This window comes from Leucoraja erinacea, chromosome 10, assembly GCF_028641065.1.
Source record: "Leucoraja erinacea ecotype New England chromosome 10, Leri_hhj_1, whole genome shotgun sequence".
NCBI classification, from domain to species: Eukaryota; Metazoa; Chordata; class Chondrichthyes; order Rajiformes; family Rajidae; genus Leucoraja; species Leucoraja erinaceus.
This window is the reverse complement of record NC_073386.1, coordinates 21,412,000-21,428,886: the sequence shown is the minus strand read 5'-3', so window position 1 is coordinate 21,428,886 and position 16,887 is coordinate 21,412,000. Positions and strand designations below refer to the sequence as shown.

The 16,887-nt window shown below is 40.0% G+C and overlaps 1 protein-coding gene across 2 annotated transcripts in view; it reads left to right on the top strand.

Annotated features, from left to right (window-relative positions):
• The window catches only part of LOC129700882 (uncharacterized), a 61,012-nt gene extending 44,969 nt beyond the window's left edge, over positions 1-16,043 (top strand). The window contains exons 3-5 of one of the 2 annotated variants that reach the window (XM_055641666.1): positions 1,518-1,802; positions 3,990-4,153; positions 8,057-16,043. In XM_055641666.1, the coding sequence (XP_055497641.1) occupies positions 1,518-1,802; positions 3,990-4,153; positions 8,057-8,104 (497 nt within the window). In that variant the 3' untranslated portion in view covers positions 8,105-16,043. The remainder of the gene's footprint in view (positions 1-1,517; positions 1,803-3,989; positions 4,154-8,056) is intronic. The other variant, XM_055641665.1, reaches the window with a different exon arrangement.
• Positions 16,044-16,887: the final 844 nt, after the last annotated feature.

Here is a 16,887-nt window from a genome sequence, read left to right as displayed (position 1 = left end):
GGAATGGGCAGGAATATGGATGATCAGCGATGATCACAGTGAATGGCGGTGCTGGCTCGAAGGGCTGAATGACCTACTCCTGCACCTATTGTCTATTGTTAAATTCCTCCTCCACTCGACCTTGGGTACTCAACATATATTTTCCTTAATGATCCCCTCTGCATCTGGACATCAGCCCCCTTAGTATGTTTCATTGTGATCACATCTTATCCTTCTAAAACTCAGCCAGTTACAATCAGCTGGCGTCTTTCTAGAATGCAAGTGCCTTTGTAAGATCATAAGCAATGCATCTACTTTCTCTTCAGCCTCTTTTTAGCATCTTAGGTTGAAGGCCATCAGACTTTTCTCTGCCATTTTCACGATGATCTTTTGCTCCTTGGTTGTCTATTAAGTTTGATATGCTTTTTGAGTCTTAGTTTTTCATTGCCTTGAATCCATAATTTTAAGACTTTTATTTAAATTTTGGAAGGATCCTGACCCAAAATGTCGCCTATCCATGTTCTCCAGAGCAGCTGCCTGACCTGAGTTACTCCAGCTCTTTATCTTTTTTTGGAGGCTGAAAAATAGTTTCCACTTGTTTTTGTGGAACCGTGTACTGGAGAAGTTTTGATAGAGGTGTGGTTCTTCCAGTAAATCCATCTTATCAATGTGTATGTCATTCCTTGCTTTGCTGTGTAATCACTCTTTGTCTCAAGATTTTTGGACCAATGCCTTGGTTGGACTGCTGCTCCTACAATGATGTGATGGCATAATCGGCTCAAAGATAAGGCTAAGGAATTCTCACTGAAAACCTGGGATTGAAAAATGCCAGTGGAGCTCGTAGTATGATTAGGGTTGCCAACTTTCTCACTCCCAAATAAGGGACAAAAGGTCAAAATAAGGGACATATTCTCGACGGCACTTCGTTGACCGACTCGGCCGTGGCTGGGTGAATGATGAGTTGGCCCGGGTGCTGGACTGCACACAAAGCCCAGCCCCGCCAGCTGTGGAGTTTTGGCCCGGGCGCTAGACTTTGCACGCGATGTCGTGCGCAAAGTCCAGCGCCCCATCCAACTCGTGAACCGATGATCGGCCATGAGAAGGAGGGGTGGTGTTGTCGGCGGTAAGTAAAGGTCCGAAGGTCAGACAGCTGGCTGGGCTGCCGACCGACAGGGCCACGGGCGAGGTGCTGTTGCTGTACTCCATGGGCTGCACTATGTCGGGACGGGTGAGGCGGGGCCGGGTGTGGCGCTCCGACTCGACACTCCCCTCGACCCGAGTAGTAGCAGTCAAATACGGGATTGTTGGCAATCCTAGGTATGATTCAGAGAGATGAAAGTAATGTGAGATGCTGTTGTAGCTTGCAAAATTTAGCCTTGGTGGTCTTTACCTGAAGTTTTCTTAACATATGAATGCAAAATCAATAATTGAGACTGGGATTTAATGTGAAGCTCAGAACCTTTAAGTGCATCAGGCCTTTAGGCTTTCAGTGATCCAAAATAAGTTTGCATGAACGAGTATCTGTGTTTTCATTTCAGAGTTGACCAATGCTATGCTGACGGCAGAATCTGAAACACAGCCAGTGCTCCCAACCAAGACCATGCCGATTGTAGTGTCCTCCAGTAGCTCTACAGGCATATCCACCACCACCACCACCACCACCACCACCACCACAGAAAGCACCTCCACCAACTGGCCCAGAACCACCCACGCCACGATAGAAACCGTCGTCACAACTAGTACAATGATCAACAAAGCAACCACGTTATTTTCCACCCAGCAGAGTGAGGACAGTGCGGTCAATGCCAAAAAAATGGTGAATGGTAGGTAATATGGAAGCCATTCTATTTTTCAAGGAACGTATGGAGTATAAACAGGTAGAGGCTACCTGAACTAAATGGCTGATATTTTCAGAGTGCAGTGTATTATTAGACTTTATTTGCTGATTATGCAGATGCATCATGACTTGGTATGGCACTGCTCTGCCCAAGAATGCAAGAAATAGCAGAGCCTTGTAAGTGCAGCCCAGTATGCCCTGCATAAACCAGTCCTCCCTCTCCCAATCTATTCCATCTGTACTTCATGCTGCCTTAGGAAAGCAGTTCACCTAATCAAGGACCACTTGCCCCTTTCCTGTGTGGCAGAAGATGGGTGAGCTTGAAACTGTATACCACCAGATTTAAACACAGCTTCTACCTCCCCATAATCAGACTCTTGAATGGATCTCATATGCCAAGAATGTTTTCCTGATCTTCCAATCTACCTTGTTGTGGCCCTTGCACTTTCGTTTTTTCTGCACTTTCTCTCATAACTGTTAACACTATTCTGCACTGTTTTGTTTACTTTTTTTTGCACTACCTGTTGCCCCTGTATGGTAAAATTACACTCATGGATGGTATGATTTGTCTGGATAACATTCACAACAAAGTTATTTGCTATATTTTAGGGCACGTGACAATAGTATACCAATTTAGTATGATTTGGGGAAATGTATTGAACACATAGAAAATGTGTTTGGGGAGCTATTGTGTTTCATTGTGACATTTACTGTGTACAGTTTGATAAAATGAATAAATATAGTGTAACATAACTAAGTCCAATAATTACATAAATATTTAAAATGTTCACTTATCTGCTACTTATCCATTCAACAGGTAAAGTACATTTTTAGAATAGGGACTTGATCCTGTTCCTTGTTATAATTTTGTAATATGTGTGTGTGTATTCTACATTTATTTGGTCTTCGAAGCACTCTGTGAAACTTTGGAGATTTGGTTAACCATACAATCTGTTCTACCTTCAAGAAGTGCTGTAGCGAAGCAACTGTCCTGTGTTCCCTGTTACTGCTTTGGAATGTAGGATAGGAATGGTCAATCAGCCAATTTAGCTTTTATTTTGGTAATGGCCCATTTATAACCACTCTCCTATTTACCTTTCACCCCACCTATTGATAAATGAAATAGATTTGGAAAGATGATGTCTTTCCCCATTGTCAAACTATGCCTCGCAGAGAACTCTCCATACTGTCCTACAGATGCACATATTCCCACATGTTACTGATAGTTCTACACCCAACAATATTCAACTGAGCCTCCAATGAGCTCCAGGGTTTCTGAACATGCGGACCAGTCTCTGCCAGTCACTTGCCGCTGGGCTCAGTTGCTGGAGTCCAATGGCAGAATGGAACCCACTACTTCAGCTTTCATGTTGGACAGTTTACACTCAATGTGTTAAATCTTAACACATTGATTCTCAATCCCACTCAACTGAATGGGATGATGAGGTTTGCAGGGATAATGATAGGCCACTTTGTCTAAACTTTGTTTAATGTTTTTAGTGGTTCTTTCATCAAGTATTCAGAGATGGTGAAAACCTATCAAATGGCAAAGTTAGAATATTACTTTGTTTAAATTTTCCCTGGGAGTTTCTATGGTGAGACTAGTCTTGGCCCACTTACTCTACTCGGTCAGTTGTGGGAGGCAGTCTTTTGTTGTTTTCATAACACTTTTGACAAGTTTGGACTGCTATTTCCTTCTCTCTGCCACTCTGTGAAACTGTACCTAGATACTTTGTGACCCCTGTGCCCACAATCTGACCTAGATTATATATCCGCACATAACACGCATGATCTGATTCCACAGTTGTATTATTACGGCATCTGTCCACCTCGGCACATCTCCCTAGGCCACTGTCCATACATTTTTCTTTAAATCTCTGGACATAATTATCCCACATGTTAGAGTCACATTTTTTAAAAAAAATCTCTGCTGTTTTAAACATTTCTTGCAACATTCAAAGTTAATTTTGGAGAGTCCTTGAAGTGCAGTGTTTGTGCTGGCACTACAAAATAGAAACCAATGAGAGAGTTCCTGAGCATTTAAATAGCGTGATTAGCGTTCTGACTCTTGATGAAGGGACATGGGCTGCTTGCTGGTGCTGTGGAGGAGAACTTCATTTTACTTGATCTGACGCTGTTCTGGTAGAAGTATAATTTCCTTTTTTTATTATAGGGAAGCCAGTTTCTAATCCAAACCAAAGCAAAGTGGACCCACTGGTTATAGGAATGATCACAGTTTTCTTCATTATTATTGGAATTGTTTCACTTCTTGGATTTCTAAAGTATCGGCAGCGAGTCAACCAACCAGAATTTAGGCGACTTCATGAACTTCCAATGGTAAGAAAACTAAAAACGCTAACTGTCTTGGCATTATAATTCTTATTTTCAATGTATTTGTTTTAATATGAACTCCATATAACAAACACAAGTGACCTTTCACCTATGCATCTTTTTACAATGCTATTTTCATTTTCACACCATAATATTTATTGATTTTTGTAATTGTAGAGCAATTAAGATTGTATGCTTTGATGATGAACTGGTCATTAGAGTTGATCTGCAGTTATTTTTATGTAATCAGGAAATGGATGAACTTCATTTGATGCAGCATTATAAAATCTATTGAATACATGCTTAAGTTTGCACCAAGTATAATTTAATTTAAGTGTGATTTTGAGGAAGGAATGTTCCTGCTGTAATTAGCTGTACTCAATAGACTGTAGCACATCTTCGTAACTCGTGATGTGGAGTGTTATTTCTATGCCTGTTAATGATCTGTACTGCAAACACTTGCCATTGTGCCAGCTGGTGCCAGATAGTGTTTGTTGAATGAGCTAGAGGGCATTCTATTTCCACAAATCTGGAGTACAGAAGTGCCATTTGCAACTGGCTACCAAACATTCTTTCCTCCATTATGTAGCCAAAGAAACAACAGATTTTCTCGCAATGCCCTTTTCCACGATCTGGGTCCCTGTTTGATCATAACCTCCCAGTAGGACCCATGAGCTACCTCCTTAAGGGCACCAACTAATGTTAGAGAGTAGGAGTCTGACTGAGACTACGCAGCCAAAACTATGTAGAAATGCCTGGTTGTTTCTTTCCTTATAAGGGATGGCTGAAGATTCAACTTCATATAAGGAAATGTTGAATTTGGCAGAAACTGGGAGATGCGTCATGAACAGTTCTGTTCTGCTGTTCGCTTTTGTTGTTTTTCTTTTACTGGTCCCACAACAGCAAAACCTCGGTGCGATTCCTGGTCAATACACAATAGGTGCAGGAGTGGGCCATTCGGCCTTTTGAGTCAGCACCGCCATTCAATGTGATCATGGCTGATCATCCCCAATCAGTACCCTGTTCCTGCCTTCTCCCCATATCCACTGACTCTGCTATTTTTAAGAGCCCTATCTAGCTCTCCCTTGAAAGCATCCAGAGAACCTGCCTCCACCACCTCTGAGGCAGAGAATTCCACAGACTCACCACTCTCTGCGAGAAAACGTGTTTCCTTGTCTCCGTTCCAAATGGCTTACCCCTTATTCTTAAACTGTGGCCTCTGTTTCTGGACTCCCCCAACATCGGGAACATGTTTCCTGCCTCTAGCGTGTCCAAGCCCTTAACAATCTTATAAGTTTCAATGAGATATTCTCTCATCCTTCTAAACTTCAGAGTATACAAGCCCAGCTGCTCCATTCTCTCAGCAAATGACAGTCCCGCCATCCTGGGAATTAACCTTGTAAACCTATGCTGCACTCCCTCAATAGCAAGAATGTCCTTCCTCAAATTAGGGGACCAAAACTGCACACAATACTCCAGGTGTGGTCTCACTAGGGCTCTGTACAACTGTAGAAGGACCTCTTTGCCCTTATATTCGATTCCTCTTGTTATAAAGGCCAACATGCCATTCGCTTTCTTCACTGCCTGCTGTACCTGCATGCTTATAGACTGATGTACAAGGACCCCCAGATCCCGTTGTACTTCCTCTTTTCCCAACTTGACGCCATTTAGATAGTAATCTGCCATCCTGTTTTTGTTACCAAAGTAGATAACCTCACATTTATCCGCATTAAACTTCACCTGCCATGCATCTGCCCACTCCCCCAACCTGTCCAAGTCAGCCTGCTTTCTCATAGCATCCTCCTCACAGTTCATACTGCCACACAGCTTTGTGTCATCTGCAAATGTGCTAATGTTACTTTGAACCCCTTCATCCAAATCATTGATGTATATTGTAAATAGCTGTGGTCCCAGCACTGAGCCTTGCGGTACGCCACTAGTCACTGCCTGTCAATCTGAAAGGGACCCGTTAATCCGTACTCTTTGTTTCCTGTTTGCCAACCATTTCTCTATCCATGTCAGCACTCTACCCCCCCAATACCATGTGCCCTAATTTTGCCCACTAATCTCCTATGTGGGACCTTGTCAAATGCTTTCTGAAAGTCCAGGTACACTATATCCACTGGCTCTCCCTTGTCCATTTTCCTAGTTACATCTTCAAAAGATTCCAAAAGATTAGTCAAGCATGATTTTCCCTTTGTAAATCCATGCTGACTCGGACCGATCCTGTTACTGCTATCCAAATGTGCGACTATCTCATCTTTTATAATTGACTCCAGCATCTTCCCCACCACCGATGTCAGGCTAATTGGTCTATAATTCCGTGTTTTCTGTCTCCCGCCTTTCTTAAAATGTGGGATAACATTAGCTACCCTCCAATCCACAGGAATTGTTCCTGAGTCTATAGAACATTGGAAAATTATCACCAATGCATCCATGATTTCTAGAGCCACTTCCTTAAGTACCCTGGGATGTAGACCATCAGGCCCTGGGGATTTATCAGCCTTCAGTCCCATCAGCCTATCCAACACCATTTCCTGCCTAATGTGGATTTCCTTCGGTTCCTCCGTCACCCCAGGTCCTCTGGCCACTACTATATCAGGAAGATTGTTTGTGTCCTCCCTAGTGAAGACGGATCCAAAGTACCTGTTCAACTCATCTGCCATTTCCTTGTTCCCCATAATAAATTCACTTTTTTCGGTCTTCAAGGGTCCAATTTTGGTCTTAATTAATTTTTTCCTCTTCACGTACCTAAAGAAACTTTTACTATCCTGCTTTATATTCTTGGCTAGCTTACCTTCGTACCACATCTTTTGTCTCCGTATTGTCTTTTTGGTTATCTTCTGTTCTTTAAACATCACCTAATCCTCTTGCTTCCCGCTCATCTTTGCTACGTTGTACTTTGTCGCTTTAATTTTTATACTGTCCCTGGTCCCCTCTGCGTCATGTAGAATTGCTCAAAGTGTCTTGTTATCTTCCTATAATACTTCCTCCCCGTGATATCTTTGTTCATTTAAAGGGGTGGATTTTGATATTTGCACTTTAATGACCCTTATTGTTTTTGACTAAACGTGTCACTCCCATTGTAAACGGGCAAATCTTTAAACTTACCAAAAGCAATATTTTGGCTTCTAAGAAAACAATGATTTTGAAAATCGTAGTTTAATCTCTGCAATGTTTTTTTTTTTCAAATGTAGAATTAGTGGCTTAAGGACCTACTAGAATGAGACCGAAGACTCTGCTGGTTATTATATAAAAATCGGCAAATGAAATCTATATTTGTATGTTTTCTTCTGCCATTTCTTATTGTGGCTGTATTATCTGAAGCCCATCCTAGAAGGTGTTACAATCTGAGCAATGCCCTGGTACAGAATCATTTGGCATAATTTTGCCAAGAAGCTCTGCAGGTGGCATGTCTGCTGTGGCACAAGATTAATGCTGAACGTAGTAGTGCAGCTATTAAAGCTGGTGCCTCCCTGCTCCAGAAACCCCGTTTCAATTCTTGCTTTTGGTGCTGCGGGTGTGGAGTTTGCATGTTCTCCCCGTGATAGTGTGGGTTTCCTCTGGTGTTCTCTCTCATCCCAGGAAGTATCTGGGGTAAGTTAATCTGGTCATTGTTAATCACCTCTAGGTAAGTAGTGGATTGTTGTGGGAGTTGATGAGATTGCAAAGAGAATAAAATGGGATTTGTGTGTAGATTTGCTTGAAGGTCGGCATGGAGTCGGAGAGAAAGGCCAGTTTTGTGCTGTGTAATGTTATGACTAATAAATAAAAGGCTTTTGCTGCTCATATCCGACTACCCCCTCCCCCCCCGTGAATAGCACTTGGAGTGGTTCATGAAGGTGGAGCTTTTATTAAAACGGAGGTTATTTATTTGCTTTCTAAACTAATATTTTCTTCCATTTCTAGGATGACATGATGGAAGAGGACACTCCATTGTCTCTCTACAGCTACTAACAATCACCTGTTGCCAAAGAAGAGATCTCGTCAACATGCACAGCATTGTGTTTTGGAGTATTATTGGCTGAGATGTTGAGGACTTTTACATTTTTTTAGTGTGAGCCAAATTTGCGTTCAAATGTGTCTGTTTTATTTTAATTTGTGGCTCAGTTAGGATTGAACATTGGTCAAAATTGATGTAATCACACCACAAAATATTTCTTTCTGTATCCATTGAGTTTTTAACAGTAATCTATTTATTCAAACAAACGTGAAGCAACGGGCAATCTTTTCTTAACTATTAGTAGACTCAAAATATTGTTGACCTTGCTCTCTGCATCACCAGGACATCTTGTAGAAAATGTTAAAGGTATCCAACACAAGCCAAAGGAGCTGGGGTCCCCGCTGACTGGCATTATTGTTAGTTTCAAAGACCCTGAACATTTACAATTTCTTGGATCAATATAATTGTTTCAGGCATCCAGTTATGTAATTAGTACCTTAACTTAAACAGATTGCTTTGAGTTCCAATTGTAAGTTGTTCGCATGCCTACTATTGGAATGAGAAATTTCTGAATTTAGGAGAATTCCAAACTTGCAAATGTGTATTTGCATTCCTAGTCTGCCCCTACAGAATATAGACACAGAATGCTGGAGTAACTCAGCGGGTCAGGTAGCATCTCTGGAGAAAAGGCATAGGTGAGGTTTTGGATCGTAACCTACAGCTGTGAATCGGAGCATGTTGCATGCAGACTACAACCAGACCATAGGCGGCTCCCTGTCCCCATACTGTCTCGAAGCTTGCCATTCTTGCTGTCCTGGTTGTAGGCTTGCCAGCGATTCATGGGAACCAGTAGGATAGCCCCAATTCAAAAAGAGCGGATCATAATGACAGTCTGTAATGTGTGAGGAATGTTATGGAGACTTTGCTCCCTATCCATTTGTGGACCCAAGTCCAATTGTTGATGATAGATCTTGCAGTACAATATTTGTGTATAATACTGGTGGGGATAGGCCTGTTACAGTATGACAGGGTACTGTGGTGGGGGCGGTCTGTTATTGCATGATATCAGGATATAATACTGATGGGGATGGGTCTGTTACTGTGCAAATTCAGGGTACAATATTGGTGGGGATGGATCTGTTGCAACATAATGGGATACAGTTCTGGGAATTGGTCTGTAACTAACACTACACAACTTGGACTGGGTCTATAACTGTATAATGGGGTGCAGTACTGGTGGGGTTGGGTCTGCTACCGCATGGTATTGGGGTGCAGTGCTGGTAGGCTGGTATGGTTACTGTTTAACGGTACATTATTGGTGAAAACGTGTCTGTTACAGCATAAGTTACAGAATAACCAGGTACAGCACTGGGAACGGGTTTAACTGTATAACAGGATACTGTACTGTGGACAGGTCTGATACTGTATACAGTGGTGGGGATGGCTTTGTTACTGTGTAACATCAAGCTTCAGTACTAATGGGGAAAGATGTGTTGCACAACATTAGGGTAGAGAGCTGGTGGGTACATTTCTTCCTGGCACAGGGTGGACAGGAAGAGAATATGTCCGTTTCCTGACTCATGAAGTGGAAATGCCTGCCTTCCGAGGAAGGTGCTTTCTCTTTAGGAAAAGGAACGTTTACGTATTTGTCTGAGTGACTTGGGCAAAGTGAACTGTTTCTCCAGTGCTTGTTAAAATTGGTTTGGATAGCAAATGCTACCCTCCCTGCAACAGAAGTTGTGCTCCAAGGCATTTCAAGGTCTCATCCTGGGTGGGTCAGTGGTCGTGTTCCCAGCCAGAGCCCTGGGTTGGATGGTCCTTCCTGACTTGACCCCCAAGACTGGGAGGAGGGGTGGGGTTATTCTCTCTCCCATCTGCTCAGCCACTCATTCTGAACTTGGGGCATCATTGAAGATGTTAATGTTTTATGAGCAGACTATCCCAGAAGGGATTTTGGAGAGAGTCAAAACATTTTTTGGACCCCTGAGCTTCTGATAATTGCAGGCTTTGCACTCGGATTCAGCAAAAATCATACTATTGTTAAAAGCAAACCTAGTGCGGAAATGGAACCAAAGGCACAAACTGCATTGAGCAGCCAAAGTTCCCCTCAGTGCTGTGGCTGAAACCGTTAGATTGTACTTGAGACGTTGCTCGGATTTAGCAAAATCAACAATTTATTTAGTTAATTGCTTCCAGCTCCAAAGATTTTTCTTGTTTTATTTTTGCTAAAGATTCTTTGTGAGGAACATTCTCTTGGATAGAAATTCTGCACTCATTGGTTCAGTGTTGACATTATACTGCATGAACAGTTTCTATGGAGCAATTTCAATTCAAAATCTTTATGAAGCAAGTAATACAGAAGCTCATTTTTAATTCTAACAATGTTGTTTGACTTTGATGCCTCATATCATATTTGATTTTCTAAATTCAGTTTTTTAATGGGGAATATTTTTGGTGGGCCTTTGGGAAAAGACAAGAGATTTTAATTTTAATATTGCCAGTGCACATTGACTATTTTGGGTTATTTTGGGCCTGATTTACAATATCAATCCCACTCTAATCTGGTTCTGAGCATTTTGGTTTGTGATTTCTATTCAGATTTTTGCTTTGTTCTTGGACAGATCAACTGAAATTTTCATTTTAATGTGCTGGCTACAAATTAATTTTAATCAATCATTTTAATATATGGAGGATTAACTTTTAATCCCCTGATGGTAATAGCTTTTGCAGGTGTAACATTTATACAGATTTTAAAATTAACAGATGCCACTTTGCCACTTCATGTGTGAATTTAGTATTAAAACAGTTGCACAAGGGATTTCACTGTTCATAAAGTGGAAGTGTTAAGAGTTGCCACGGAGATGGATTAAGGTCTCGATCAATGTTGAGATCGTTTTGTCCCCTGTATTAAAGATATTTTTGAATTCTTTACTGCCAAGCTTTATGTATTTTAAAATTGATACTGAATTAAATGTTGGCTGACCTTCGTTCAGCATCTTTCTGCACTGCTGTAATCTCTATCTACATTCAATGTTGTTTAACTCAAGTGAACAAACTCCTGCGATCCTACCATCCCTGGGATGAATAGTACAGTATTGGTTTCCAGAGCCTGTTCTGCCATTCAGTGAGAATGTGGTTGATTTGAAACCCTGACTCACTTTACTTGCTTTTGTTTTGTACCCTATGAATTTTTATATTGGACAAGGGCATCAATTTTGATATGGAAACATTTTTGGTACCACATCCATAGCCAGTTTTGGCTGTGAATTCTGGGCTTCCATGAGCCCTTTTCCAACAAAAAAGGCACAACGCACTTTGCGGCAAATCAGCATCTGCAGCTCCTTCTTTCTACATATCAACTAGCCTTGGTGTAGAGGATAGATAGAGAGTGGTAGTGTTGTTGGGTGGGGTACAGGGATGTAAATAGAAATATCTCTATCTTATGTTGGTGTCATTTTAAGGCATTGAAGGTCTCCTTGTTTGGATTCCCACACCAGTGGAAATTGTTTATCTGGAGTTGGTCAGTTGAATTTGACTATTTTGTATTCTAAATCCCTTGAGATAAAGGACAATGTTTTCTCCTTTGTACCTCCATTATTGTGCATCCGTGAACATTCAAATGCCATCGCTCTTCCATAGTTTTGTCAAGAAGTGATACTCTTTGAACCATTTTATTTGAGTTTCATTAGGAAAAAAAGGCATTAGGTGAAACTCTTAAAATTACTTGTAGTGTAGATAAAGCACAGAAACAGGTCCTTTTGCCCACCAACTCGGCACCAACCAGTGATCCCAGCACATTAACACTATCCTACACATACTAGGGACAATTTATAATCGTACCAAGCCAATTAGACTACAAATCTCTGCGTCTTTGGAGTGTGGGAGGAAACCGGAGGTCCCAGAGAAAACCTATGCAGGTCATGAGGAAAACATACAAACTCCGTACAGACATCATCTGTAGTCGGGATCAAACCCAGGTCTCTGGTGCTGTAAGGTAGCAATTCTACCTTGGACCACTGTCTCCCGTAATAAAGATAAAGGAACAATCTGCAGTTAATTTCATCAGAATTTTCAATTAAAAAAAATCTATTGCACAAAGCCTCAATGATTAGGTTTTAAATTTGTTTAAATGTTAATGGGACATTTATATGAAGCCTGCGCAGTGTTTATGGAATATAAAATAAATTGAAGTAAATTGCTTGATGTTTGAACAGAGCTTCCTTTTAGCCATTTATTCTTTGAAATTATGTATGAATCCGGTTGAACAACATGAAGATATTATTAACGTAATGTGTTGGAAGGAACTGTAGATGCTGGTTTAAACCGAAGTTGGGCACAAAATGCTGGAGCAACTCAGCAGGACAGGCAGCATCTCTGGAGAGAAGGCATGGGTGATGTTTCGGGTCACATGTAATGTTTCTGTACAGAATAACTTGTGAACACGTTTGTACAAATGCCCCCTGGTGGATTTCTGGATTCATGGCAAAACGTAAAGAGAAAAAGAATGGAAATTTTCTTTTGTTCAAAAGCTTTAAATACAATCAAATTCACAAGTAATTAATTTGGATAAACATGCTAATATTTTTGGATCTCAGTATTAATTCCTTAAACGTAATTATATTTTGGAGTTCTATAGTCCTCAATAAATTTTAATTTGGGTACATTTAAATAAACTGCTGGAGGAACTTGGTGTCTATGGAGGAAAATGGACTGATGATATTTCTGGTCAGGACATTTCCTAAAACATTGTTCATTTCCCTCCACAGATGCTGCCTACCCATTGAGTTCCTCCAGCAGTTCTTTATTTTTCTCTCACGATTCCAGCATCTCTAAAATATTTTAGATGGTGAAAACCTTTGTTGCTTTTTTAAATGTCTCTCCAACTGTAAATAAACTTGTCTAAACATTGACTGAGATTGCAAAGGATTGGATATTGCTGTTGAAAGGATGTTATTTTATCACAAAGTAACTTTCAGGGTGCTTAAACAATTATTTATTGTGTTTTAAGCTAACATGATCCCTGAAAATTCTGAAATTTACAAGCCATGTTTGCAATTCCCGTGGTCACCATAAAATCTGCTAAATCAGAGGCATTGGGAGAATGAACAAAGAAGAGGAGTGGGTGGGAAAGCTGCTTAGAAGACTTGAGAAAAATTACTTTTAGTTGCGGATAATAATAATAATTTGAAATGGCATTATAAAGCATCTTGTGATCAGAAAAATAGCAGCCGTGTTGAATGCATCATATGCTCTTATCAGGCCATACCTAGAATGACATCAGCAAAAAGATACCATCCAAGACCAATGCAGAGCAAGGCTGATACTATGTATGAAGGGAAAAAAGTAAATGAGTGATAAAATATACACACTTTTAATTTTGCTGTATCAATGTCCGTTTTTATTTGAGGGCTAGAAATGTATCCATCCTGTATATGAAACATGTGCACTGAACTCATGAGATTTTTGTTTCATTGAATTGTCACCTGATTTTATTTCTGTATTACTGAGAAAAAATGCTTTTACCCAAACCATATAGTATATTGGCTGGCAAACTGAAAAGACACGAGCAATATGTTTTCCAAAACTTAAAAGTTCCACAAAATATTAGTTTTTAAAAACACTTGCCTTTTTCCCTACTTACGACTTGACTCGGAGAACTGGCCTTAATGCCAAAATGTTTGGATTGATAGAAAGGTCAGTGACCTTACAATTACTTTAATGGTTGTACTGTTATAATTTAGTTCAAACTATAAAATGTTGAATAGCTTGTGGATCAGCTCCCCAAATGCCATTTGTTACTAATGAAAAGTGTTTTGCCATTTGACCTTTGAAAGTTTTAAACAGATTAAGAAGGGTTGAGACAAAAATAAGTAACAACAAAATGCTCACAATGACAGAACGGTCTGAAATGGAAATCTATTTTTAAGAGCAAGATCTGTTTCTATTTAACTGCTGTACTTTTTCTTACTACTTTTATCATTATAGATTCCAGCAATTTGTTTTTTGAGCTTGTTCTTTTCCATTTATATCTTCCTTATGCAAGATTATTAAATGTGAGATTTCCAGCATCAAGGCTTTAAATTAAAAAATGTGTGGATCAATTGATGTATTTGGGGAGGTTTTTTTGGATTACAAGTGTGCCATGATCTTTCTTCTACATGGTCTTGCTCCAGTTTATTATTTCTCTCTTGTTCTGATGCTTTTCAGATCATGAGATTTCTTCCAAAAACATGCATAGTTCCGTATTCCAGTTAAAATGTGCAGTCATATGTTGCCTTTTAAGTTACTGCAGGGGTGCAGCATGATGCATCGTCTTAAATGGCGCTCCTGAATCTTGCAAAGCTGTCTTTGACAAAGTAAGCCAAGTGAAGCACTTTTGTAAGCAGGAGCAGCATTTTTAAACTCAAATAGTAAACCCATACAGTGCCATTGGAGATATTTTGACTGGATTCCAGAAAGCTGAATACTTAGTGTAAGGAAGCAGGTCTTGTAGAAAAAGCTTCCTACCATCAATTAGCTAAATGAAGGTTTGGTCACCAGAAATAATCATGTTACTTTCAAAGAGCTATGTGCAAACCAGTATATTTATGATATGGTAGTAGACCTCCAAGATGGGCAAGAGGTTGCTATTGTTTATTTGTCAGGTTTGTAAATGTAGAGACTATGAAACAATATTAGAAGGCATTTTTTAACAATAGTATGACACAAATGTTCATGAAATCTTGCAAAACCTACAACGGACTAAAATTCAACACTTTTTTAAACTAGATAACTTGTGGGTGAAAGATTGCCAGTATCTTTGTAAAGATACTTAGATGTCAACAGATCTATATCGATGAGATCAAGCGGAGGTTGGGCGATCGTTTCGCAATAACCAAGCTGACCTCCCGGTGGCTCAGCACTTCAACTCCCCCTCCCACTCCGTCTCCGACCTCTCTGTCCTGGGTCTCCTCCATGGCCACAGTGAGCAGCACCGGAAATTGGAGGAACAGCACCTCGTATTCTGCTTGGGGAGTCTGCATCCTGGGGGCATGAACATCGAATTCTCCCAATTTTGTTAGTCCTTGCTATCTCCTCCCCTTCCTCAGTCCCCCTGCTGTCTCCTCCCAGCCCCCAGCCTTCGGGCTCCTCCTCCTTTTTCCTTTCTTGTCCCCGCCTCCCCCCACCCCCTATCAGTCTGAAGAAGGGTTTCGGCCCGAAACGTTGCCTATTTCCTTCGCTCCATAGATGCTGCTGCACCCACTGAGTTTCTCCAGCTTTTTTGTGTACCTTTGATTTTCCAGCATCTGCAGTTCCTTCTTAAACCCTTTGTAAAGATGTTGTTTTTGCCTTGAGCACAAATCTTGTACAAATTATATTTTAAAGAACAATTTCAGTATGGTACATGTCAGTTGAAATGTAAGTTTTAGGGGGCAATTTTTGTGTGGAATATCATGTCAATACTTTTTAAAAGGTGAGCCCGTCCCTGATATCCACATTTTAAGTTGATTTTAATGACAGATTTAATGCTTTAAAGGAAAATTCCAAAATAGCACTAAGAATTTGAACATGCAGAAGTGAAATAGCACATGTATCACTGGTAGATCCTGTTACACTTTTCCTTCCTATCTTATAGATACTGTTATGAGCCTTGGTATTTCTAATTTGTAACTTTTGTGAATTTTTGCTTATCAGGTAAGACTTTGGAAAAAGTTGATTATTTACTATTCTTTTGTGATTTGCAGTTAATTGCAAAAATATAGTTCTAAATTATGAGGGGATACATGGTTTGCACTATTCAAATGGTCTTTCTTCAAAAAAAAATCAAAGCTGTGTAGAAGAACCTGCTGTTGCAAGCATAAATGTAATTTTAATTTCCTATGGAATATGTTTATGGCAAGAAGTAGGAAATGAATTGAATGTTAATTTTATACAATTGCCTTGTTTTCTTTTATTAAATTGGTTTTCCCTTCAGCTTGTGTGAATTCCTTCATCCATTTGGCTTGGTGATATAGTGAGTTAACAAACTGCCCTTCATCTCTGGGATCTGGACTTCAGTGAAGGCAATGAAATAATCATTCCTTTCTTATTTGGGGAGTATCAGATCGAGGAATGGCAGACTGAGCACATGTGTTTGGGGAAATGGCTGCTGAGTCTACTTTGCTAATGTCCAAGAATAATCTCTTATTCAGGATCTATAAACTCGTCCATGAGTGGCTACTATAACTGAAATACTGCCAGCTTGCTGAAAGATGATTATCATAAAATAAGAAAACATTATAAACACAGCTGCAGATCTCAATGTTTACTGTATTCTGAGTCGAAGGTGATCATATGGGTGTGTTGCTTCATGTTTAATCTTTAAATAGATTCTAAAAGTGAGAACAAAAGTTTGGCTGACTAAAATGATTTATTTAAATTTTATTTTGATGTTTTTTCGATGTCCAGTTGTATACCAATGCATTTACCTAGATGTTGCACAAGAATAAATTGTTCATACCAATGCACTTGCAGGCAGCTAATTGCATCCAGTTTTTGATTGGCTTGGTAAACTGCTTCACTTTGTTTTCAATAATCACTTAAATGTTCCCCCTCCCATATAATGGACCAAACTAATCCTTATTCATCACATGCATGCTTTCTGATATAATGTTCGTGATTTCACTTATGCAAATTTGAAACAAAACCAGAATTTCTCTGCTTGTTAGTTAATCTCGCTCCCTTTTGATTGTTATCGAATTACATGTTACTTGGCAATTTATCCAAACTTCGCTTATCACAGGACAAAGGTACCATTTAATCTGCCTCTGAGAACACG